The sequence below is a fragment of the Myotis myotis genome, unplaced genomic scaffold (assembly GCF_014108235.1).
Source record: "Myotis myotis isolate mMyoMyo1 unplaced genomic scaffold, mMyoMyo1.p scaffold_m19_p_7, whole genome shotgun sequence".
Lineage (NCBI taxonomy): Eukaryota > Metazoa > Chordata > Mammalia > Chiroptera > Vespertilionidae > Myotis > Myotis myotis.
In genome coordinates, this window is record NW_023416379.1 from 56,308,440 (window position 1) to 56,334,672 (window position 26,233).

At 36.4% G+C, this 26,233-nt stretch overlaps 1 protein-coding gene across 10 annotated transcripts in view; it reads left to right on the plus strand.

Annotated features, from left to right (window-relative positions):
- CEP162 (centrosomal protein 162) overlaps positions 1-24,814 on the plus strand; it is a 74,186-nt gene extending 49,372 nt beyond the window's left edge. For 8 of the 10 annotated variants that reach the window (XM_036317324.1, XM_036317322.1, XM_036317323.1 and 5 more), the window contains 8 exons: positions 1,053-1,216; positions 1,944-2,048; positions 5,047-5,259; positions 6,320-6,966; positions 9,662-9,803; positions 12,284-12,382; positions 14,300-14,434; positions 24,439-24,814. In XM_036317324.1, coding sequence (XP_036173217.1) covers positions 1,053-1,216; positions 1,944-2,048; positions 5,047-5,259; positions 6,320-6,966; positions 9,662-9,803; positions 12,284-12,382; positions 14,300-14,434; positions 24,439-24,645 — 1,712 coding nt within the window. In that variant the 3' untranslated portion in view covers positions 24,646-24,814. Of the gene's footprint in view, positions 1-1,052; positions 1,217-1,943; positions 2,049-5,046; positions 5,260-6,319; positions 6,967-9,661; positions 9,804-12,283; positions 12,383-14,299; positions 14,435-16,022; positions 16,160-24,438 lie in introns of all 10 variants that reach the window. The other 2 variants (XR_004968835.1, XM_036317325.1) reach the window with 2 other exon arrangements.
- Positions 24,815-26,233: the final 1,419 nt, after the last annotated feature.

The following is a 26,233-nucleotide window of genomic DNA, read 5'->3' on the forward strand; positions in this document are numbered from 1 at the left end:
GATAAATATGGCATTTTCTACCAGGGAAAAGAAGAGAAAGTAAGAGAAGAATGAAAAAGTTTAATATGAAACAATTACAAATAAATATGAGTCAGGGTGCTAAGCAAGAGTTTCAGGGAGGTGTGGCATTTGAGCTGGGTCCTGGCAGAGGGTAAGATTCAGAAGTGAATTACAGGCTGCTGTTCTAGTGTTTCATGAGCATGATGCTGAGTGCACTGTGGGTTGGATGGCAGAACATAGGGCCAGAAAGGTAGATCAGAAGTTCTTGTTTGCCAAAGTAAAGATATTTCCTCTGCAATATTATGATCTCAGTACAAGATATGTACAATAAAAGTCACTTACCTGTTTGTAAGGAAATTATACTTATTTTCCTCATCTGTAAGAAGAGAATAAGAATGAAAGCCATCATATAAGTTGTGTTAAAATCATGCATGGTAAGCATCTACTAATGTTTGCTATTGTTACTTTTTAAATAATTGTAGGAATGCTCTATTTTTATTATATCTTGAATCCAATATTTATTTTTCCATGGAAACAGGTTTACTTTTTTAAAAATATATTTTATTGATTTTTTACAGAGAGGAAGGGAGAAGGAAAGGGATAGAAAGTTAATAACATCGATGAGAGAGAAACATCGATCAGCTGCCTCCTGCACACTCCCTACTGGGGATGTGCCCGCAACCAAGGTATACATGCCCTTGGCCGGAATCGAACCTGGGACCCTTCAGTCCCCAGGCCGACGCTCTATCCACTGAGCCAAACCGGTCAGGGCACAAGTTTACTTTTATAATGAAAGTCAGTGGGAAGATAATTGATGTATCGAAAATGTCTACATAGCTAACTTTGCTAAGTTTGAGGATTTAAGATTAAGAACACAGTTTTCATCTCCCTTTATTAATAAGTTAAATTAGACACTACCTTGCATCTCATCAGTGGTTTTTGCCTCTTATTTTTTCATAATGCTTTTATTAGTTAGGCATTGTTTTTCATTTAAAATCTTTAATTTTCATATTTTGAAAAATTAGTTGTTATTGAGTTATTTTATCCTATAGGTGAAAAATTATATGAAATAAAAATTTTAGAAGAAACACATAAACAAGAAATTAGTCGTTTGCAAAAAAGAATACAGTGGTATGCAGAAAATCAGGAACTTCTGGATAAAGATGCAGTTCGACTTAAAGAAGCAAATGAAGAAATTGAGAGGCTCAAACTTGAGGTAATAGATCATTTAGAGTGTATTTCTGTGGGTCCACCCTATTGCATTCAACAGTTTTTCTTAGCCTTATGTCATTAATACTCTAAATTCTTGAATTAAAATAGCTGGTTTGGGTTTGCTTTTAGATGTGTAGTCTAGTTTAGATTATTCTGCAAATAGATCCAAGCTCCTTATCATGACCTGTCAAGTTCCCACGTGGTCTGCACTCTGCCTGCTCTTCAGCCTCATCCAAACCACACTTCCACAAACCACTCTCCCTCAGCCACACCACAGCACTCACTGATTCTTGAACATGCCAAGCTCACACCACTTGTTGCCTTCACCTAGATTACTCTGTCCTTGGTTTTCCTTTGTCTCTCCTTGTTCAGGTCGCAGCTCAAATTTCTACTCCCCAGAAAGACCTTTCCTGACCACCTTATCTAATGTAGCTGCCAACTTTGTCCTCTCTGACCCTTTCTTCCCATTCCTTCACTCTTTTTTTTTTCTTCAAGGCACTCTCTGAGGTTATTTTGTTATTAATTTATTAGCTTATCAACTCTCTCCTTCCACTAGAGCATAAGCACCAAGAAAGCAGGGACCTGGTTTGGCTTGTGCACCCCCACCTTGCCAGCACAGTGCCATGTCTGTAAATTAATAAACGAATGAATAAACTCCATTGTGCTTTCCTCCTTGTGTTTCCCGGGTGTGTTTTAAATATGCTTCTTTACACGTTTTTACTTATTGATAGGCTGAGAAACTGAAAGCTGAATTTGGAAATCCATCTCTTCAGAGGAAGACACATTTAAAAGATAAAGCAGCTGATGCCAAAAAAATTCAGGACCTAGAGCGACAAGTATGTGTTCAGGGTAAATTTTCATTAAGGTATACGTAGAGTCTATTGTGTTTTTTCTTGTTTCAGTTTCTATAAGATGTGGTAATATAAAACTGCCCCTACTTGACATACGTATTTAAAATAATATTAATAAAAGTAGTAAACAATATCATTTTATATAATCTATAGTTTATGCATAAAGAGTTAAACTTGTGTGCCTCATTGGCTGGTAGACCTATTGAGGACAGGTTATTTTACATCAGCTCTATTAGACATGAAGGAAGAGGAAGCAGAATTTAGAAACTCGGTGTAGAGCTGGGAACATGTTGGCAATGCTGGGAAGCATTACCAGACTCCCTGGGAACAGAACATTCAGCACCCAAAGAGCTGGCGATAATTTTGAGCTCTTACTCATTATTTAGGCTTAAAAATAATCATTTCCTAGTTAGTGTAACTGGGGGACCTTTGTCAAAAATCATATAGTGATTTTTATTATGATATTTTTTTTCATTGAAGTAGTTTTGTGAGGTGGAATATTTATTAGTTAATGTTTTCCTTCTGTTTTTAAACTTTCTATAATTAGTTTTTTCTATTCATAACTAAATATTAAAATAAGGTATTCCAGCCCTGTTGATGGAGAGCATGAGTTTTCAGTCAAGTAATGACACTTAAGTGTATGGCTATTATTCCATCACAAACCCCAAACTGTGAGGTCATCACCAAGCTGAATATTATTTCAGTTTTATGAGAAGAAGGAAGACAAAGCAAAAAGTTACCTCTGTTACTTTTATAGGCTCTGTTCTTATATTAAAAGGTATGACTTGGAGTGTGATTCAGTTCCCGGAAAGGAACCACAAGATGATCTGAAGAGCTAGAAATATTCTGAAGTAACCAGGATTGCTGGGCTCTTTTTCAGTGGTTAGATTTAGATTAGCCATCCAGATTTGTGAAACAAAACCAAAGAAAATACCTCTCTAATAGATACATTTATTTTAAAAGAAATAATATAGAACTGAATGTGTGAGAAAAATATTAAGCATGCTTAATAGCAAAATTAAGATGTGAAATGGTGATAATGACCAGAAATATGCTTTACAAAAGTAACCTCCCTCTTTTTTAAAAATCTTTGTTGTTGAAAGTATCACATATGTCCATTCCCCCCTCATAACCTTCCTCTTTTATTAACACTTCCATTAAAAATGTATTAGTATCATCTTCGATTATATCTTTCTAAAATATTATCATTAGTAGTATTTTGTATAGTTGGCTGCATGTACATTTTAGATATTATTAACTCTATTCCCATGAACATTTCTATCTTAATGATGTTAAACCTTAATACTTATTTTATAATCAAGATATATTATATATATTCAGGCTCATTTTGGAGCCATATATTCTGAAATAGCTTAATTACAGAATAATATATCTCCTTTTCTAAATAGCACATAAGTAAAAATGGAGCTAATTAAATGCATATTATAGTGAAAATCAAATTATATGCATTTGTTCATACTTTTATTTAATAGATATTCCAGTGAGAATTTTTAAAAAATTTTTTACTTTGTATGGCAGCGACACTAGTATCAGTGATTAAAGAATAATATTAAAAAGCAAAATTAAAGAAGGTAAAAATATACATTTCAAGATATCAAAATCAGATTGAAAATATTTCTTAAAATTTTAAAGGAATGCATTGTTAAATATATTAAGAGTTAGATCTTTTCTTTTTAATACATTTGGTGTATATGTATATACCCTTATATGCTTACATCTAATGGAAATAACTAGGTTTTAAATACCAGAGGAAGGAAAGCTTTGACAATTTTGTAGACAAATAAGTTATCAATATTTATATCTGAATACATCCCAGTTTATGGTACATCTGTGACTGTGCAAGCAGTTTTTATGAACGGAAATATCTGCTGTTAACTTTGCAAATGATGTGACCCTTCAATACCTAACATGAACGATGTTCAATTTATAAACAGGATGCTGAACACCAGCAACCCATCTTACCTTAAGGGAGGTAGTTTCTGAGACCAGCTCAAAATAAAAGACAGTAATATCAAGCCTCCCTAGATGGTGGGCACTCTGCTAAGCCCTTTACCAAAATAAACGTCATTTGTTCCTCACTTAATTGTATCAATGCCATGAAACTGGTATTATCATCCCCATTTTGCCAATGAAGCAGCAGAGATTTTGAGGAGTTGACGCAGGTCATAAAGCTACAGGCACAGTCTTAACAGCAAATGTGCTCTAGCTGCACAGACTGTCTCTTAGGTGCTATTTATTTATTTGATTGCATACTCAGAGACTAGAAACTGTTAAAAGAATATTGTTTTAGTATATGTTTTCCAAAGATATCTTAACCATAATACCGTTAACAAAAGAAGGAATACACACATATGAATATATAAAATCAAACTCTAATTTCTGTGGGCCCTGGTGCCATTCTCTTCTCCAGGAAGACCATATAATATGTTGTTGTTTTTATACGCTAAATGGACATTTTTGTCATCTAATCCTTCTTCCTAATTGAAGTCATTTTAAAATAGGTTATACTTCATTTGGAGGGGGTTAGGGTAGGATGGAGATTCTTGCAGGAAGGGGTATGCTTATTGCAATAAGTTTGCACATTCATGTGCATATAAGTAATATTTCAGTCAATAGCCAGCATAACTACCATTAGAAGAGATCTGTAGAAAAAAGGCGGGAAAAGAGCTTTGTCCTCAAAAAGACTGATTATTAATAGTAAAATAGTCCCAAGATCTGTTTCAAATGAATATAAGATGATTTCTATAAATTCACCAGTAATTAATTAGATATTATACTGTAAGATTTTTTAATCAGACAATCTAAGGTTGTAAAATTTGAAATTAATTTGTGCTTTTGTGCATTCAGTTCAGTCGTGAGATACAATATAAGTATCTCTGACATAACTGATATAGCGTAATCTATATTAAACTGCTTAATTATATATTTGCAAACTTACATATATACAAAAATGTTTTACTAGGTTAAGGAAATGGAAGGAATTCTAAAGAGAAGATATCCTAATTCTTTACCTGCTTTAATATTGGCTGCATCAGCAGCCGGTGATACAGTAGATAGAAACACAGTGGAATTTATGGAAAAAAGAATTAAAAAACTAGAAGCCGATCTGGAGGGCAAAGATGAAGAAGCAAAGAGAAGCCTTCGTACCATGGAACAAGAGTTTCAGAAAATGAAGGTAAGTGCCGTAAAGATGGGACTCAGAGATGGACCATGGGACAGACACTTCTTAGGTCTCATCTTAACAAATAGCTCTAAACATCCTTTCTCACAAAACCTTTACCTTGAGTGTCAGCTGCAAAAGCAACCTAGATTCATCCTACCTTTTTGTCCCCCTTCAGTAACTTCTTTCAAACGTGAAATAATCAAGCACAGGATAATCTTTACATGAGCCCCTCTCAGTGATACTAGAGTCAGTATAAATTAAGTCATGAAAAGGCAGAATAAAGCATCTCTGATATATATTCAGTATAAAATATTTTAATTGCTATGCTTGAAAATATTTCCACTGAAATTTGCATGTTCAAAGGCCCATTACTACAGGAGGTCATAGGACATCGGAACTGTTGCCATGTCACTCTCCTCACCAGGCTGTGAACTTTTTGAAGTCAAGAACTGAGTTTCTCTATCCCTAGAATCTGGCCCAGTGCCTGGAAAGCAGTGATAGCAAAATAAATAAATATTCATTGAATGAATGAGCTAACACTATCAGTGTCTCTTTCCACAGAGTAAACTATTGAGGTTATTTCATTTATAATAAAAATCTCCAGGATACAAATTTTAACCTAACTTACTTAACTCCATATGAGATTTCTAAATTGCTATTAGGGAGCTGAAAATGTTCTATACCTTAAAGACTTCAGTATCCCCAATCGCTTTTCCTGTTTATCCTCAAAGAGTATATAGTTTGTCAATTTGCATAGAGAAGGGTATACAATAATAGCTTTGATTGTAAGGTTTAAAATAAGCACTGGGGATACAAAAACATGTGTAAGTTAATGTTTATGAAGCAACATTAATTCTGAAATTGTGTAACATATATTGAGACTATATAATGTTATGCCCTTCAAAGATTAGGACTTTGATACATTTGGCTCAAGGAACACTGAGTTGAAGGCATCACAGTGTGTAATGAGTGCCTGTAAAAAGGAATTGGTAGGTCCTGGTAAGATACAGGGCTTCAGTAACTAATGAAATATTTAGCAGTGGTTTGACATTACATGGATTCTTTTCTTCAGATTCAGTATGAACAGAGACTAGAGGAACAGGAGCAGCTGCTTGCTCACAAATTGAAGGCAGCATCCCAGAACCAACATGACAACTCCAGGGTTAAAGCACTGGAGAAAGAACTTCACGACATTAAGGAAGCCCATGAAATCACTGTAAGAAACCTTGAAGCTGAAATAGACACATTTAAACAACAGAATGCTGAGTTAGAACTCAAGAAAAATAGAGATGATAATGATTTCCAGTCTATCGAATTCCAGGTGGAACAGGCTCATGCTAAAGCTAAACTGGCAAGACTCAATGAGGAGCTGGCGGCAAAGGGGAGAGAAATACAAGACCTTTCGAAAACTGTGGAGAAGCTTCAGAAGGAGAGAAGAATGATGCTATCCAGTCAGCACTCCAAGGGGAGGGAGGAAATGACTGCAAAAAGGGTAAAGAAGGAGGTTTCGCACGCAGGTAAAGGAAGTGCCAACTCCTTCCCTGGAACCCTGGATGGCAAGCTTTACCAGCCACATACCTTCACTGATTCCCACATTTCAGAGGTTTTGCAAGAAAACTGCAGATTGAAAAATGAACTGGAGAAAGTAATTGTGGAGAGGAATGAGTTGAAGATGAAATCTGACATAGCTATGAACCAGTTTGAGAATTCCATGAAAAGGTAAAATGTAAATTTGTTAATATGTGGAGACAAAAGATAAGTTTTTAAATTATAAGATGTATTTCCTCTAGATAATTAGTTATACCCTGAACTGAATTTTAAGAAGTAGTATTACATTGCTAAGCATAGATCTCTTTCATTTTGGAACCAGATTCTGATGAACCTGAATCTCCATGTGAACCCACACCATGTCCTGGGCTGACCAGTCTTTTCTACAAGAATTCAAATGGTGCTAGTGGGCCTTCTTGCAAATGAATGTCATTATTTGTAATTGCCATAGGCAGATTCCTGTCAAAAACAGCTATTAGGAAAAAGGGGTGACATTCGAAGAGGACAGGGTCCTTTTTTCCAGATTAACTCTTCTAAATTAATCTTGTGGTCACATTCATTCATCTTTCCTCCTCAGAATCTCCAAGTACTATCGCTGTCTTTCCTCTGAGGTTTCCAACATGCTCAGTTTTTTCGCCTGATCACACCAAGTTCTGGTCCCCTTTCTCTGTCTTTCTGTACCAATTTCCCACAAGTAGCTGCTTCTTTTTTCCCCATGTGGCTCTCCTCCACATTCTTTCAAACCTGGTCTCTCAGTAATGACTTTTCCCAGCCCAGTGGGGTTGTCTCCATCCTCGTTGTCCTTGACATTGTCCACTGTGCTGCTTTCTTGAGTGGTTCCCTCCCTAACCTCCATGATTTGGCCACTCTGACTAAAACTTTTTTTTCTGTTCATTTTAATTGACTCATGACTTCTCTTTATTCTCCCTCCTCAAAAATCAGATTTTCTAAGCCTGACATGCTGAATTTCTTCACTGCCTTATGCTTGTTCATGTTTCAAGTCCTGCCTCTTCCACAAAATATTTCCTAGACCTTCCCAGGAAATTGCCTGCCTCTGCCTTTGAGCTCTTATGTAATTTATATACCACGAAACACTAATCATAACTCTATCTTGTAGCTCCTTGAGAACTGATTTAGGATTATACTTCTTTTACAACCTGTAAACACAATAGCTTTGAGTGTGTGAGTTAAATCTTTAGGTGTACAAAAATGTAATTTAATTTTTTAAAAATATATTTTTACTGATTTTTACAGAGAAGAAGGGGGAGGGATAGAGGATCAGAAACATCGATGGGAGAGAAACATCGATCAGCTGCCTCCTGCACACACCCCAACTGGGGATGTGCCCGCAACCAAGGTACATGCCTTTGACCGGAATCGAACCTGGGACCCTTCAGGCCGACGCTCTATCCACTGAGCCACACCGGTTAGGGCTAATTTAATGTTTATAAAGCAATATATAAATTACATATTGAATATACAGTAACGCACTTCGAAGATTAGGATGTCAATACATTTGACTACTCAGGGAACACAGAGTTAGAGGCATCACAGTGTGTAATGAGTTCTTGAATTAAGGAAGAGGTAGGTCCTGGTAGAATACAGGCAAAATGAGCATAGGAAGCAGAATGAGAACAGATAATACCTAACATGTTGAGGTTTATTGATTGATTGGTGGTGACCTCTCATTGAGTCATCATGGTAACCATATTGCTTCCACATTGAAACTTTTTCTATAGTCCCGAATGTGATAGTATCAATGAAGCTATTTGTAAATAATCACATTCTTTCCTAGAAATAATTTAAAATTCAGGGTTTGTTTTCTGTAAATTTTTGTATACACATTTATAATTTTTGAGTATTGTTAATCTGTTTCTCAGACAGCTCTGGGTCTGAGAATTGAGATATAACCTTCCATGGTTCCAGATTCAGGCAGTTTTTTATTATGAGCACTATACCATGGGTGCTTCAGATTTTTATGCTTTTCTTAGGACCCTAATCACATAGTTTCCATTTAAGAGATTTTCATATAATCAAATGAGCAACTGATATATATTTGTTTGTAGTTTTGGAATTGTTATGTTAATAGGTATCAACAGTGATTTACTAAATATCTGCTTTGATTAAAATCCTGTCATTTTCAAATAATATTTCCAATAAGAGAGGAAATACTTAGCTATAAGTAATGTATCAGCTCTTTAGTTGTAACTTCACCATTTACTAAACTGCCTCTGAATGCATAAATTTTGTCACAGAGACAAATGAATAGTCTCTCATACTTAACAGTACAAATTAATTAGGTTCAGTTATCCTGTGTCCTGAGAATTACTGTAAAAATAATTTTATTCTCGCAACATGCAACTAGCCCAGAGTCATACGCATAGGTCAGAAACTGGAGAATGTTGGCTAGACAAAGCATTGGAGTTTTTCAAGGGAACAGTTGTGATTATCCAAATAACAATCTGGTCAAGAAATCTTAGTCTTTCTGAAAAGACAAGACAGACCCTCTGCTTTAAATCCACACAGAACATTTAGAACGTTCAATTCCCTCAGAAAGTGCAGCCCACACTGGGGATAGAGTGGAAGGCCTGCCCTGGATTCTAAGGTTCAGATGTGCTGGCTCGAACCACAGGTCTGCAGCTTACTGATCTGGATCCTAGATACATTCTTCTCTCCTAAACTCAGTCAGTAATTGTGAGCTCGTGGTGTGGTTCTAGGCAGTAAGTAATGTGTGAGTCCCCTAGCACAATGCAGTGGATACTGGTGCCCTCTCTTCCTTTGCTTCTTACACTGCTGTTGTGCTAGCTTCTGAATTAACGGTTGAAGAGCTGCTTTTATGTGTGGTTTTCTTTCATTTGCTCTAAAGGGTCAAGGAAGACACTGCAGCACACATCACATCTCTCAAAGCATCTCATCAGAGGGAAATAGAGAAACTCCTTTGCCAAAACGCAGTAGAAAATTCCTCTTCCAAAGTAGCTGAATTAAATCGTAAAATAGCAACTCAAGAGGTAGGTGACTTTAACAAACTTTCTTAGACTTCAATGTGATTTTTTTTTTTTCAGTGCTGTTAACAGAGCATTAATTTGGAAATACTTTAACTTCACTTCGGTATGTTGGTGATAGAAATGGTGTTGTTGGCTTGATTTTATGTTTATGAGGATGCCATTGCCATATGTTAAACTATTCTAAAGTTATACTCTAAATAAGTGTTTTACTGGTACAGTTTCATCCCTACATTTCTCAAGTAGATCTTCTAAGTAGGTGTTAATGGATGGGTGAGGGCTGTGTCTAATGTGATTGTAACCTTAGTACCTGAACTTGAATGTTTAAAAAACCTCCCTTTACCCCAAGTCCCAACTGACAAGTAATTGTCCTGGTTATTCTTGCCCCATTACCTTTTATTCATTAAACAAATAATGATTCTGGGTCTATAGATAGGCACCTGGGATAAAATAATGAACAGAGAGATCTAAATTAGTCTTTTTAAAATTATGACAGGGTATGCTGACAGGGTATACATTTCCTCAAAAGTGTCTTACTGTGTATATCTACTCAGATACCTATGAATATCTACCCTGTGGCCCTTCTTTTATGGTGTTAGTAAGTTGAAAAAACAAAACAAAACACATAGCATTAGGAAGGTAAGGGATGGTGGGGGTAAGGGAGAGAGATCAACCAAAGGACTTGTATGCATGCATATAAGCCTAACCAGTGGACAGAGACACCAGGGAGGTTGGGGGCCATTTGGGGGATAAGGACACATATGTAATAACTTAATCAAGAAAAAAAAAACAGCATTAAAATAGAATGGGCAGCTTACTTTCAAATGGTGTATCCAAAAAAAAAAAAATGTAGCAGAATGTTAACAGTTGGTAATTCAAGTTGAAGAATACGGGAATGTTCATTTTGCTCGTCATCTGTTTTGTAGGTTTTAATTTTAACAAACAAGCTGAGGGGGAAAACTTCAAGAAATAATTATATCTTGCCCTGGGTTAGGTCAGTTGGTTGTTGCATCGTCCCATACACCAAAAAGGTTTCAGGTTAAATTTCTGGTCAGAGCAGATAACTAGGTTGTGGTTTCAATCCCTAGTCGGGGTAGGTATGGGAGGCAGCTATTCGTGGTTCTCTCTCTCCCTAATATCAATAAAAAACATCCTCGGGTTAGGATTAAAAATAAAAGAAATAATTATTTCACCACCACCTTTCCTACCCATAATTATTTAGTAGAATCTTAATTAAAAAACAAATCCTCCAGTTGAGGAAGTTTGAATATTGGCTATATGTTAGATGTTATGAAATTATTGTCAATTTTTTTGGTGTAAAAATGTTACTGTGTTTTTTAGAGAAAAATACCCTTTAAGGAAATGCATGTTGAAGTATTTGGGGTACTTAAAGGTGAAATGTAATGAGGTCTATAATTTAGTCTCAGCTCAGAAATAACTGTGACTGTTTTTAATACTTAAATGAAAGAGATTTAAAGTACTTTTCAAAAGTAACCCTTATATAGACTTGTAGATAAGCTCTGTGGTCTTTTTCCTCATAAGAGTGGGTGTTAGTGTGCAGTGTAAACATTATATCAAGTGATTATATAGTAAGGAGCGGTCTAAGAGGTGGGAAAAGTAGTATTATGCCCTAGAGCCATAAATACATTGTTTTCCCAGAATTCTAAATATAATATTGCAAATTTTGAGTTAATGGAAATCATCATAGTCTGATCATAAAAACAATAAAAGTAAAACATTAGAGATAAGAGATGAATTTTTCCTGTTTTTTCAGTTTCTTGATAGAAGTATTGTGTTATTTCCATTTATTTGTCTAAAAGTATGAGACTAACATTTATTTCACAGATATTAAGCTTGTGTTATCTTTATTTAGTCAATAGCTCTTTAATAAAAGCTAATATTCTACTTAATCACAAAGTATAAAGATAATATTGGCCACTTTCTTCAGAATGCTTAGACTTTTTAAAAATCATTATTGATTTTTAGAATGAGAGGAACACTGATCGGTTGCCTCCCACAGGTGCACTTGCCCTAACCAGGGATCTAACCTGCAACCTAGGTATGTGGCCCTGACTGGGAATCAAACCCACTACCTGTGGTGTATGGGATGACGCTCCAACCAACTGAGCCACACCAGCCAGAGAAGAATGCTTACACTTTTTAGAGGTTTATCTTAAAGCCTTCAGGAGAAAAATACTAGAGATAAAAAGCCATGTAGTTACATAGTCATTAATTTGTAATATGTGATGCTTTATATTAAATGTTGAAAGAAACAAAATAATGAATTTATTCAATGAGTTTAATTAATTCAATGAACTTAATTCCTATGGCAACCTATTCCTATGTTAGAACTTTGTAATTTTAAAATATTAGGGTCTTTATGTTTTTAGCATAAACAAAAGTCATTAATTGGCTTTCTTATATTTTTTCAAATAATGTTCAAGGAAGAACTTTCTTAACTCAGAACTTCTACCATAATTTTCTAGGTACTTATAAAACATTTCCAAAATCAAGTTAATGAGCTACAAGATAAACAAGAATCTCTTATAGTTTCTCAAGTTCGAGAAGAAATCCTACAGAAAGAGGTAAGAAATCACGAAAATATTGGGCTAACATAAATTTATCTTAGCCATTTCAATCATATTAATATTTCTGCATTAATTTTTAACTTAAATGTACAAATAGACATAACCTAAAAATACCACAGTCAAGATAATATTAATATCTTGTTTCTGGAAACCTGCTTTCCCCAGATATTGATATTTTTGGGGTAGATTTTTAGTAGGTAAAATTAGATGGTTAAAGCCATTTCTGCATTAAGTACTAAGCTAATTTAGTTAGTAAATAGGTAAAGTAATCATCACAGTGGTGTTAGATCATCAATAATATAACTACAAGAAATAGATTTTTTTCAAAAACTCATAACAATAAGAGTTATCAATTTTTAAGTATTTAAGTATATACTAGGCACTGTGATATGAGCTCTATGTGGTTCTTCACAATAACCCCAAAGCTTAGGCACTATTATTCCCATTTTATAAAGACATTGATGCTAAGAAAAATTAAATAACTTGCCTGAGGTAACCAAGCCCTTTCGTTGAACATTTTGAGGTCGTTACCAGTTTTTTTTGTTGTTTTTTTAATGTATTTTTTTTATTGATTTTTCACAGAGAGGAAGGGAGATAGATAGAAAGTTAGAAACATCGATGAGAGAGAATCATCGATCAGCTGCCTCCTGCATGTTCCCCACTGGGGATGTGCCCGCAACCAAGGTACATGCCCTTGACCGGAATCGAACCTGGGACCTTTCAGTCCACAGGCCGACACTCTATCCACTGAGCCAAACCGGTTTCGGCACCAGTTTTTTCTAAGTAACAGGAAGCATTTTTGATCAGTCTTTGCTTATGTATCCAGTTATCAACATATATTCACCAAAATGCAAGAATTTTATAAAAATAAGTATTCAACTTTAATTATACCCTTAAAGGTGCATTTAAGTAGATACAAATGAAGAGAAATTTTCTGTATTTTTATTTTGAACTAAATTTCTGCTGATCTTTCTGCAGATCATCCAATTAAAGTCTACATATCTATTTAAAAATATTTTGATTCGCCTTTGACTCAATTTGCTTGTATTTTCACATTTTTAAAACTAATTTAGGAAGTGTGTATGTTTAGTATTGTCAATGTTATTAGGTAGTGGGTGTTTCCATGTAAAACAATTGAATTTGTTAATTTTATCTGTTTTCATTTGTTAATTATTTTGTCTTTTGATATTAGCAAATTATAATTATGTGATATAAAGAAAATAGAATTGTTCCATCAAACCCAATATAAAGATCCTTCAGATCCCCTCCATTTAACTCCCTGTTGACATAAAATATTACCGTTTTCTCTGTGTGCTATAATCAGAAAAAAGAGGTACTGGACTAAACTGCAATTCCCCATGTGTCTTTCATCTTTGCAACCTAAGACAGCAAGCACAGAAAGTTTATTACTTCATTATCTCTATTTCATGTGCATACATTTATTTGTGGGATGAATTATAAAATGATAAAAGCCAGAAGAGAAGTACAAATAGGATTATAGGGAGTTGACAAAAGAAGGATCCATATTTACTGAACTGTTTCTATATTACTTAATCTTAAAATTAATCACTCTATTAACAAATACTTTATAACAAAGATAAGTGCCCAGCTTAATTTTGAATGACATAAACCAGCCTGGCATACATGGGAGGGAAAGCTGGGCCAATTATCTGAAACTTTTTGGATTGTGAGGTTAGTTCAGATCTAGGATGACCCTTTTACTTCCTGGACTAGGAAAGGAAAGCTATTAATTATCCTAACAACTTAAAAAACCCTTGTTGACAAGAAACCTCTTATCTAGTGAAATTTTACACAAAAAATATGTGGTTAATATTCTTCCTTCTTAAGACTACCTGTTAAAAATTAATTACTCCCTTATCATAGTTTTTCATTTACTTCATACTTCAATTTTAGATTACAAAACTCTTAGAAGAATTGAGAGAGGCCAAAGAAAACCATACACCAGAGATGAAACATTTCATGGGCTTAGAAAAGAAAATTAAACAGATGGAAATGAGACATAAACAAAGAGAGCAAGAACTTCAACAGGTAAAGTAGTAAATCACATGTACATATTTGTATAGTTCTTTCACTTTGAAGTACCTCCAGTTTGCTGTAGTTTTGTCATCCCTAGCAAAACTTACTTTGTAAAGTGTTTCCATTATATATTGATCTTATTTAATAAATATATAGCTTTTCAGAGAAAAATGACTTTAAATCTCAAATACCTGAAGATTGGTTTGCCTTATATGTGAAGAAATAGAGAAACAACTTGTATCATGTTCTTATGTGCCTAGCACTAGTAATATCATTACTGTTCTTAATCACAAACAGATGAATTAATGGAAATTGAAAATGGCAGAAGGGCATGATGATGTAGTTTGGGGACTAGCCTTGGTGCTGATATTTAACTTTGCTTGAAAAAAGTTATGAATTTGTTATTATTTGGTTTGGTCTGACAAAGCAAAATATCAAACTGGGAGGCTTAAAAAACAAATTTTCTCATATTTTGGAGGCTAGGATTCCAAGATCGAAGTTCCAGCTGATTCATTTTCTAGTGAAAGTTCTCATCCTGGCTTGTAAAGGGCCTTTCCTCAGAGTGTGCACTGCAGGGTGGAAAAGGGAAAATAGAGAGAGAGAAAGCTCTCTGGTGCCTCTTTTAAGAACACTAATCCAACCATCATCTAATTATGTTTGGGGTCTCACCCTTGGGACCTCATATTGGCTTAACTAGTTCCTTACCCTAAATACAGCCTCACTTTGAGTTAGGGCTTTAACATATGAAGGGGTAGGAGGGTGGCACATATTCAGTCTAAATCAGTGTAAGTTAAATATTCTTTGCAAATAAAAATTACCACATCCATGCAAGCTTTATGATTGACCCGAGTTCCACAGAGAAACCCTAGGTCTATTTAATCATGTCAAGATGAATGAAATTCATTTCTCATTCTTACTCTTATTTGTGGACTTCTCTTAAAAACACATTGCATACCGAGAAATAATCATCCACAATAGAGTTAAAGCATCATAGGGCATCACTATTTATCCAGAACCCATCCTTGTGTGTCACTTTTTAATGCCTATTTAGAAAATGGTTGTAAGTTGTTGATAAATATGTAGAAAATTTTCTTTCTTGTTATAAATACTGTATTACATATAGCCTAATGACAATTATTTTGTAGTGCTATAAATGTGATTAATGTTACATATGTATTTATTGAAAAATTACATATACTAGTAAGGTGTCACAAAATTGTGTACACACAGTTTGAATAATTATAAAGGTAGTGTTTATTAAAATACATTTCATTTTCAAAATTGAGCTATTAGCTGTTAAGGTGTGTAGACACCTTTTGGGACAATTATTGCAATATGTTTTCTAATTTTGACTGTTTTATTTGCTAAAGCAATAAAGTGCAGTAGGATTTTAAAAATATCTTTGATTCATAGAGAAGGTGATGGATTTCAGTTTCATAGTAAAATGCTAAATTAAGATGTTATCTAAATGGCAACATTGGTTGTTCTGACTTGAGTTTCCCTCACAAAAAGACCAATTAGCAACCAACAATTCATAAACAAGGCAACTGTGAAAAATATCAAAACACAGGTGAGTCTGAAGTACTCTTTTGTCCCACAGAGACCAAGAAGCACTGCATTAAAAGGGTAAGAGGAGCAGCCACACTCTGACAGCATCGCCTCCCACAGGCTGGCGTAGCGCTGCACCAAAGGGTACCCTGCGGCCTACATTTTCTCCAGTGGGAAAAAGAGCCCAAGGTGAACATCCAGCTTGCCCACCACTGTGGGTTGCTTCCCAGGAGGCCCACTTAGTCTCACTTGTTGGAGATTTCAGGGCAGAATCTATGGGGCTCAACCACTGGCAATCAGATTGTGACTACAAAGTTCACCTCCTGCCATGGACACACTAAATCTTTAGCTACGAATAGAACAATTTCCTCTGGGGGTAGGAGGGGTGGCAGAGAAACAAAACAAAAAAGCAACTAGCTGAACAACAACTACACATCAAAGCAAGCTGAGACAAAATCTCACTAAAAACCTCCACCTCCAGCTAGTGACCTACAATATAACTAATAATTTCTTCAGGATAAAAAGATAGAAATTGTGACATCAAAAACAAAACAGGGAAGAAAAATGTAGGGCTTTAGAATGTGTTAAAACTTAAGTTGTCTTATGTAAATAATCCTCATGGCACCACAAAGATAAGCTTATAGTAGATACACAAAAGATACAAAGTACTCTAAGCATACCGCTAAGAAATTATGAAACCACACAGGAGGAGCACTGTCAAATATGTGAATTAAACCATGCGCTCCTAAACATTAATCATCAAAGAACAAATAAAATGAGATATTAAAGTATATATTGAGACAACTAAAAATGAAAATATACCAAACCTTATGATATGCAGCAAAATCAGTTTTAAGAGATAACTGTAGCAATAAATGCCTACATCAAGAGACAAGATCTCAAACAAACAACTTTATACCCCAAAAGAAGTAGAAAGAGAAGAACAAACAAAGCACAAAGTTAATTAGAGGAAGGAAATAAAGATCAGAGTGGAAATAAATGAGATAGAAACTAAAAGACAGTAGAAAAGGTCAATAAAACAATGTTGGGTTTTTAAAAAGATAAAGGCAAACCTAAAAGAGGAGGACTAAAATACATGAAATCAGAGATGAAAGAGGAGATGTTACAACTGATACCATATAGAAAGGATCATAAGACACTACTATGAACAATCAATGATAGGCCAATAAACTGAACAACCTAGAAGAAATGGACAAATTCCTAGAAACATTCGAACTACCAAGACAGAATCATAAAGAAATTCAAAATTTGAACAGACCAATCACTAGAACAGAGATTAAATCAATGAACAAAAATCCCTTAAAATTCCAATGGCTTCACTAGCCAGTTCTACAAATCATTTAAAGAAGAATGAATACCAGTCCCAAACTTTTGCAAATAGTATAAGAGGAGGGAACTCTCTCAAACTTGTTTTACAAGAGCAGCAATGCCAAAACTGGGCAAGGGTACTGTGGAGAAAAGAAAATGCAGAACAACATCTCCCATTGAGCATAGATGCAAAAGCCTCAACCAAATATTAGGAAACCAAATTCAACACTACATTGAAAGGATCACATATCATGATTATTCAAGAGATGCAAGAATGGTTCACCACCCACAAATCATTGATGTGATGTGTCACAATAAAATGAGAGATAAAAATTGCATGATTATTTTAATACATCCAGAAAATTTGACAAAATTCAAGTTATTTTCATGGTAAAACTCAAAAAATGGAGTATGGGGGGAATGTACCCCAATACAATATGGTCCCCACAGGTGGGAGGTGAGGATGGGTAAAATGATTAGGGGGTCAGATGTGCCAACTTCCAGTTAAAATAAGTCATGGATATGTAATGTACAGCATGTTGACTACAATTAATAATACTATTCTATATAATAAAGAGCTAATATGCTAACGAAGGTCTGGATGAAGCTGGGGCTGCAGCCGCCTCTGCTGCGATGGATCAAGGCAGGCCGTCGCGGCTGCGAAGGCCTAACCTCACAGGAATTTTGTGCATTGGGCCTCTAGTATTGTATATTTGAACTTTGTTAAATAGTATATTTTAAAATCTGATGTCAAGAAGCAGAGTAGGTAACCACTATGCTTGCCTCCTCTCACAACTGCGAACCACATAAAGACTAGCTGAACAAAAGTCGTATAACTAATGATATAATAAAGAAGCCACACAAGACTATAGGGATGGAGACACAGAATGGGCCGGTCCCACACCTACAGTGTGGTGATTCTTTAAGAATCAGGAGAGAGATCTCAGCTGTGGTACTAGAGGTGCCACCCAGATCAGACTCCCCATCCTAGGACACCACTGTAAGGAAGAGGAGGTTCCATAACTTCTTGCTGTGAAAACCAACAGGAATTGCACCTGAGTGCGACGGAGTGCTGCTGAAGAGCCAGGTGATCCTCTTGAGGAGCTGTGCACAAACTCACTTGCTCACAGACTCAGTCCCTTTGGACCTGAGCACAGGCAGAACAGCTCAAAAAAGCGCCAGGGAAATATGAGGGAGGAACTGAGCTGACTAGCTTCAGAGCAAGGGCAGCTCTCTCCAGGGACCAAAGCACTGGCAGGCAACAATGTTCTTCTGTTGAGCCCTTTTCCCACCCAGCTGGGAGATGCAGGCTGGGGCCAAATGGTAGCTCTCCATTAACCTGGCTGACACCATTCACCCCATCCTGGTGACTCCTAGAGACAATGCCCTTCCCAACTCATGCACCCAGCCTGAACATACCTCAACCTATTAAAGGCCTTGCATGGCAAACCCACAGCTAACATTCTCAATGGTGAAAAGCTAAAAAAAAATTTTTTTTGAAGATCAGGAACAAAACAGGGTTGTCCACTTTCACCACTTTTATTCAACACTGGAGGCCCGGTGTATGGGTGGGGTCCCTTGGCTTGTCCAGCCATCGGGGCCGGGGGGAGGGACCACGGGAGGTTGGCCGGCCATGGGAGTTTGGCTGTGGGAGCGCACTGACCTGTACTTGGAAAACTAAAGGCACTGAAAAGGAAACTAAAGTAGATACAAATAAATGGAAGCGTATACCATGCTCATGGATAGGGAGAATTGACCATTAAAATGTCCATGCTATTCAAAGCAATCTACAGATTCAGTGCAACCCCATCAGAATATAAATGGCATTTTTCACAGAGCTAGAACAAATAATACTAAAAATTACATGGAACCACAAAAGGCTTCGAATAGCCAAAGCACTTCTGAGAAAGTAGAACAAAGTTGGAAATGTCACTCTACCTGCTATCAAACATGCTACAAGGCTATAGTAATAAAAAGAGCATGATACTGGCATAAAAATAGACACATAGGTCAATGGAATAGAATAGAGAGCCCATAAATAAACCCATGCCTATATGATCAATTATTCTCTGACAAAGGGGGCATAATTTACAATGGGGTAAAGACAGTCTCTTCAACCAATGGTATTGTGAAAACTGGACAGATATATGCAAAAGAATTAAATTGTGTCACTTTCTTGCACTGTATATAAAAAGAAATCCCAAATGAATTGAAGACTTAAGCAAGATCCCAAATCATAGAAGAAAACAGAGAGTAAACTCTTTGACATCACCCTTATTAATAGTTTTGAATATTCCCTTAGACCAGCGGTTCTCAACCTGTGGGTCATGACCCCTTTGGCAGTCGAATGACCCTTTCACAGGGGTCCCCTAAGACCATCCTGCATATCAGATATAAACATTTACGATTCCTAACAGTAGCAACATTACAGTTATGAAGTAGCAACGAAAATAATTTTATGGTTGGGTCACAACATGAGGAACTGTATTTAAAGGGCCAGAAGGTTGAGAACCACTGCCTTAGACAAAAGAAAAAATTAAGCAATGGGAATACATCAAACTAAAAAGCTTTTGCACAGCAAAGAAAACCAACAAAATGGAAATACAACTTACTGAATGGGAGAAGTCATTCACCAATGATACATCCAAGAAGGGGTTAATCTCCAAAATATATAAGGAATTCATACAACACCCCCCCCCCCCCCAAAATAAATCAGATTAGAAATGGGCAGAGGATCATGAGTAGGAAGCGGCAGATTCCCTACTGTGTGTCTGAGGTTTGTTGAGCTGCAACCTGCGGGATTGGGGCTTCTGTGCCTCCCAGACTCCTTTCTGCTTACAGAGTTCAACTCAACTTCACCCAATTTAACCCTCCAGCTTCAGGTGTGGGTGCCTCTCAGGTCCTGCAGCCCAGGTCTCAGGGTCCAGAACAGATAGGAACTTTGAGGACGTGGCCATTGCCTTCTCTGAGGAAGAGTGGGGGCTCCCTGATGAGGCTCAGAGATTTCTGTACTGCAATGTGATGCTGGAAGTCTTTGCACTTGTAGCATCTGTAGGTTGGCATAAAACAGATGATGCAGAGGCCTTTTCTGAGAGAGTGCATATGTATAAGGAGAGTCATAGATCAGGCCTTCTAAGACAGCTCCAGCAACCCAGAAGACTCATGTGTAAGTGGTGTGTCTCGGTGTTAAAAGATATTTTACACCTGACGGAGTCACAAGCAGCATTATTTGAGCAGAAAAGCTTCTTTAGTGACGCATGTTTGAGAAACTTCTATTTCATTGCAAACCCTCACTAGCAACAGAGGGATGCCAGTGGAGAGAAGTCTTGGAAAGACGCTACGGACAAGGCCTCGTTTGTGAGCAGATGCAACTTCTACTTATCTTGGGTGCCTTCAATCAGTAGGGAGGTTGGGAAAGTCTTCGCAGGCATCATATGGCTTCTCCAGCACCAGACCACTCTCAACAGTGGAGAGCCACACAGTGGCAGTGAGATTTCACAGGAATTTCTCAGTGGAAAAACTTATCAGTGGGGTGAATATGAAAAAGCTGCAGAAAGTTGTTCAGCGTCAGGGTATATGCTCTGCAGAAGTGAATTATGAGGGTAACAAATGTAGGAAAGTTTTTAGACGTGTTGTTAACTTCTATCGACATGGAATTCACACTGGAGAAAAGCCCCATGAGTGTACTGATTGTGGGAAGTTCTTCAGTGAAAGCACTGCTCTCATAAAACACCAAAGAGTTCACACTGGAGAAAAGCCATCTGAGTAGAGTGATTGTGGAAAGTCCTTTAGACAAAAGTTTACCCTCGTTCTACATACAGAGTTCATACTGGAGAAAAGCCATATGAGTGTCCTGATTGTGGGAAGTCCTTCAGTCGAAGCTCTACCCTTATTCACCACCACAGAGTTCACACTGGAGAAAAGATATATTGAGTGTAGTGATTGGAAAGTCCTTCAGTCCTAGATCTACCCTCATCCAACACCACAGAGTTCATACTGGTGAAAAGCCATATGAATGTACTGATTTTGGGAAGTCCTTCAGTGAAAAGTCTAATTTCAGTAAACACCACAAAGTTCACACTAGAACAGTGATGGCGAACCTATGACACGCGTGTCACGTGACACGCAAACTCTTTTTTTTGGTTGATTTTTCTTTGTTAAATGGCATTTAAATATATAAAATAAATATCAAAAATATAAGTCTTTGTTTTACTATGGTTGCAGATATCAAAAAATTTCTATATGGGACACAGCACCAGAGTTAAGTTAGGGTTTTTCAAAATGCTGACACACCGAGCTCAAAAGGTTCGCCATCACTGCACTAGAGAAAAGTCATATGAGTGTCCTGATTGTGGGAATTCCTTCAGTCAAAGCTATAACCTCACTCAGCACCAGAGAATTCACACTGGTGCTAAGCTTTATGACTGTAGTGAATATGGGAAATTTTTTAGCCAAAAACCTAGCTTCCTTAGACACCTGACTGTTCACAAAGGAAAAAAGCCTTAAATGTGCAGGGAATGCTTTCTTTTTCTCACTGAGAATATCAACACTGAAGGAGACTCTGACACACATTTAACTGAATATAAACTCCTTTTATGGCAACATACACTGCTAAATTCCTCATAAGTATTAGGTACCAGTGAGGCTTTAAGGAGCTGCATTGCACTTGCTAACCTGCCTAGGCCTACTACGCAGTGATTGTCACTGCAAGTATTTGTGGATGAAGCGACTTTACCTTTACAACCTGGCTCACCTGCATCAGTCACAACCCCTGTGTGCTCAAGGAAAATGAATTCTGTGTTCTCCCTTGTGCTTGAGGAAATTATTAGTCCAAGCTCTTGGCTATACCACCTACGTTTGTATAAGTGTACTCTATTATGTGTGCACAATGACAAAATTCCCTCACAACACACTTGTCAGAATGTATCCCCACTTGTTAAGTAGCTCATGACTATAATTAGAAAAGAAAAGAGTTCTAAAATTCATATGGAATCACAAAGGACCCTAAATAGCCCAACCAATCCTAACAAAGAACAAAGCTGGAGGCATCACACTTACTAATTTCAAACTATATTACACAGCTATAGTACTACAGTACTCAAAATAGTATGGTACTTGCAATAAAAAGAGGCACATAGACCAGTGAAATAGAATCAGGAGCCCAGAAATAAATCTATGCATATACAGTTAACTAGTATTTGATAAGGGAGTAAAGAATACTCAGTGGAAAAATGATAGTCCCTTTGATATATGATTCTAGGTAAATTGAATATCCACATGCAAAAGAATGAAACTAGATCCCTGTCTTACATCACTCATAATGAATTAAAGACTTCAAGTAAGACTTGAAACCATAAAACTCCTAGAAGAAAACAGGGAAAGAACTCCTTGATAAGTACCTTAATAATTTTTGGATATGAGACTTAGAGTACAAGCATCAAAACAAGTAAACTAGTGGGACTACACTAAGCTAGAAAGTGCACAGATAAAGAAATAATCAACAAAACGAAAAGGCAGCAAACCAAAATAAAATAAGGCAACATGAAGTAGGAGAAAGTATTTGGAAACCACACATCTTATAAGGAGTTAATATCCAAAATATACAGGGAACTCACATAACTCAATACCAAAAAAAAGTAATAATGTGATTTAAAATGAGTAAAGGGCCTGGATAGACATTTTTCCAAAGAAAATATTTAAATGGTCAACAAGGTACATGAAAAAGTGCTCAAGTTCACTAATTATTAGGGAAATGCAAGTCAAATCCACAATGAGATACCACCTCAGCCGTTTAGAATGGTTGTCATCAGAAAGATAAATAACCAGTACTGGTAAGGATGTGGAGAAAGAGGAGCCCTTCTGCACTGTTGGTGAGCATGTAAATTGGTGCAGCCACTATTGAAAACGGTATGGAGGTTCCTTAAAATACTGAAAACAGTTCTAAGTGATCCAGCAGTTCCACTTTACATATCTGAGGGAAACAAAAATCACTACACCAAAGAGCTGAACCCCCATGTTCAGTGCAGCATTGTTTAGGACAGAAACAATGTAAATGTCCACTGATGGATGAATGGATAAAGAAAATGTGGGTGTATACATACAATGCAGCAATACTCAGCCATAGAAAATGAAATTCTGCCATTTGCAGCAATGTGGATGGACCTTGAGGGCATTATGCTAAGTGAAACAAGTCAGAGAAAGACAAATACTATTTGACCTCATGTGTAATCTTAAAAACAAAACAAAAAAAACCTCATAGATAAAATTGGGGGTGAGACTTGATAAAGACAGAAGGCACAAACATCCAGTATAAGTTCTGGGGCTGTAATGTACAGCATGGTGACTATAGTTAACAATACTGTATTGTGTTTTTGAAAATTGCTAGGAAAGTGAATCAAATTTTCATCACAAGGAAACAATTTTGAAACTACATGAGGTGATGGTGTTAGCTTAGAATGGAACATTTATGCAGCATTTTGTGTTCCCCTTAACTCAAGCACCTGTTTACACAATGTTTATGAAGTGCTTTTATTTTAGAATCATGAAGTTATTCTATAGCAAGGCAGGATTATAGATTAAAAAAAAATTATATTGAAGATGTTTAGCATGTTTAACATTTAGAAACATTATTGGTTTTGTTGCCCTAACTAGTCTTTGTATGTCTAGCTTTCTGTGGTTTGCAATCCTTGTGCCTAATGATTCTCTTAAGGTACTTGACAGGGTACCCTCACTTCATCATTGAAAAAATTGACCCCCAAAAGCAAGACAGCCTAGTGTGATAGTTAACAGCAGGGACTCTGGGGCCAGGCTGCCTCCCACAGGCTGGGTGTGCACCTTGACCAAATTGGATTTGTTTGGATTCATACCAAGGTATTAGAAATAATTTCTGATGCTTTAAATGGTACTCTTATTCACAGCTTTAAAAAAAATACTGTAAAACTCCCTAGCAGAATTAGATACTAAATTTCCCTCTTCTTACCACCTTCCCTGCAATCCTGTTTGTTACACAGTGAAACCTGTGCAGGCCACAGCTTCACTGTTGTCGCGTTGTCCCACGTTAGCTCTTCGGAATTGTTAAATGTCCTTCACCCCCACTGTGAACTCTAACACTGAGATGAAATTTTTTTTTTTATTTACAGATAATACAGCAGACACACCAAGTAGTAGAAACTGAGCAAAACAAAGAAATTGAGAAATGGAAAAGACTCGCACAGTTGAAGAATCGTGAGCTGGACAAGTTCCGCACAGAATTAGACTCGATATTGGATGTTCTCCGAGAGCTGCAGCGGCAGGGGGTGGTTGTGCCCGTTGCCTTTGAGGAGGAAGTGAATGCTCCACAGTATTAGCTAGAACTTCAGACGTCAAGGGACCTCCCGGAAGGGCCTGATGCGTGGTGGCTGGGATCGGGCCTCGTCAGAGAAGGCTGTTGAAAACAAGTGTTCCAGGATGTTCCCAGGAAACAACACAAAAGCAACATTTCAAAATAAATTGCTCTTAACCAATAAGAAAAAAAAAGCATTGTAGCATATTTTACTGAAAATCTTTAACCAGTCATGTTTTAAATAATTTACGGACAAGTCTCTTTATGTCAGGTGATTAGAATTAGTGAATTTCATAGTAAAAGTTCTCACTTATATGCTAGATGTGAAAAAAAAAGAAAATTGCACCTACTCTGCCATCGTTAAGTGCCAGAAAAGCAGGTTCTCTTTCTCGTGGAGATGCAGGGAGGATGTGAGCACAGTGGCTTGCACAGCCACATCGCCAGTCACCGAGCAGGAGTTTCCGCAATAACTTGAACAAGGATTATAATTTCCGTGTAGTAGATAGTGAACTGTGTCACCCAGATTTCCACTCCCACCTCTATGTGCCTCATTTTTGTCACCTGCTATAAGTGCAAAATATATAAACAAGTACTAGGGAGATGTGGTTTAATTGTTCTATGCCACATTTTTTGTAAATCTAAGATTGTAGACAGAACATAACATTTTTACTTTTTCTATTTAAAAGGTAATATATGTTCATTAGAAAAAAAACTAAAAGCTTGCACAAAAGCAGCCAGATTGTTATTTTACTTTGCAATTCCCATTTCCAGAAGCAGATAGTATATAAGATATTGGTCAGTTAAAGCTATAGCCACTTTGTTTTCAGATGTTCTAGCCCAGCGCTGTCCAACGGAAGTATAATTAATGTGAGCCACATATAATTTTTATTTTATTGTAGCCACATTTAAAAATATTTTTTAAATGAAACTGATTTTGGAAATTTATATAATATATTCAAAATGTGAATATAAAAGTTGGGTTTTTACATTATTTTTTCATACGAACTCTCCAAATTCTGGTATATTTTACATTTATAAACACATCTCATCTTGGACTAGCCACATTCCAAGTGCTCAATAACCACAGGCTAATAAATGCAATTCTAGAATAATAATCACAATGTGAAGCACTGTATAAAGGACTCGTGAAATAGGTCTTGGTGGAATTATGGATAGCAAATGTGAAATGTGGAAATTAATGTCAATGTTCAGCATTTTTTAATGTCCTTTTCCTAAGAGGGTAGAAAAAGCATTATAGCTTGCTATTTTTTTTCATGTGAAAGAATCCTAATTTAAGTTATAATATAAACTGTTTTGGTTATTATTTGCTCTATGTGTTTTTTATCTTCAAACCTATTAATTTATGGCTACACCCATTCCTCACTTTGTCTTTTTGACTGACTGACTATTCATGGGCTCTTCACTCCAGGCACAAGCACAAGAAGCGCAAGCATCGAACAGATGATTACTTACAGCAAAAGTGCGTCCTATTTTGATGAGGATTTTATATTCTGTTTTGGAGTAAGCTGGCACATGTCAGATCTTCAATTCTATTTACAGATTAAAGATCCATAAGTACTTTCAGAACTTTTAGTTACAACTAAAACCAGCAG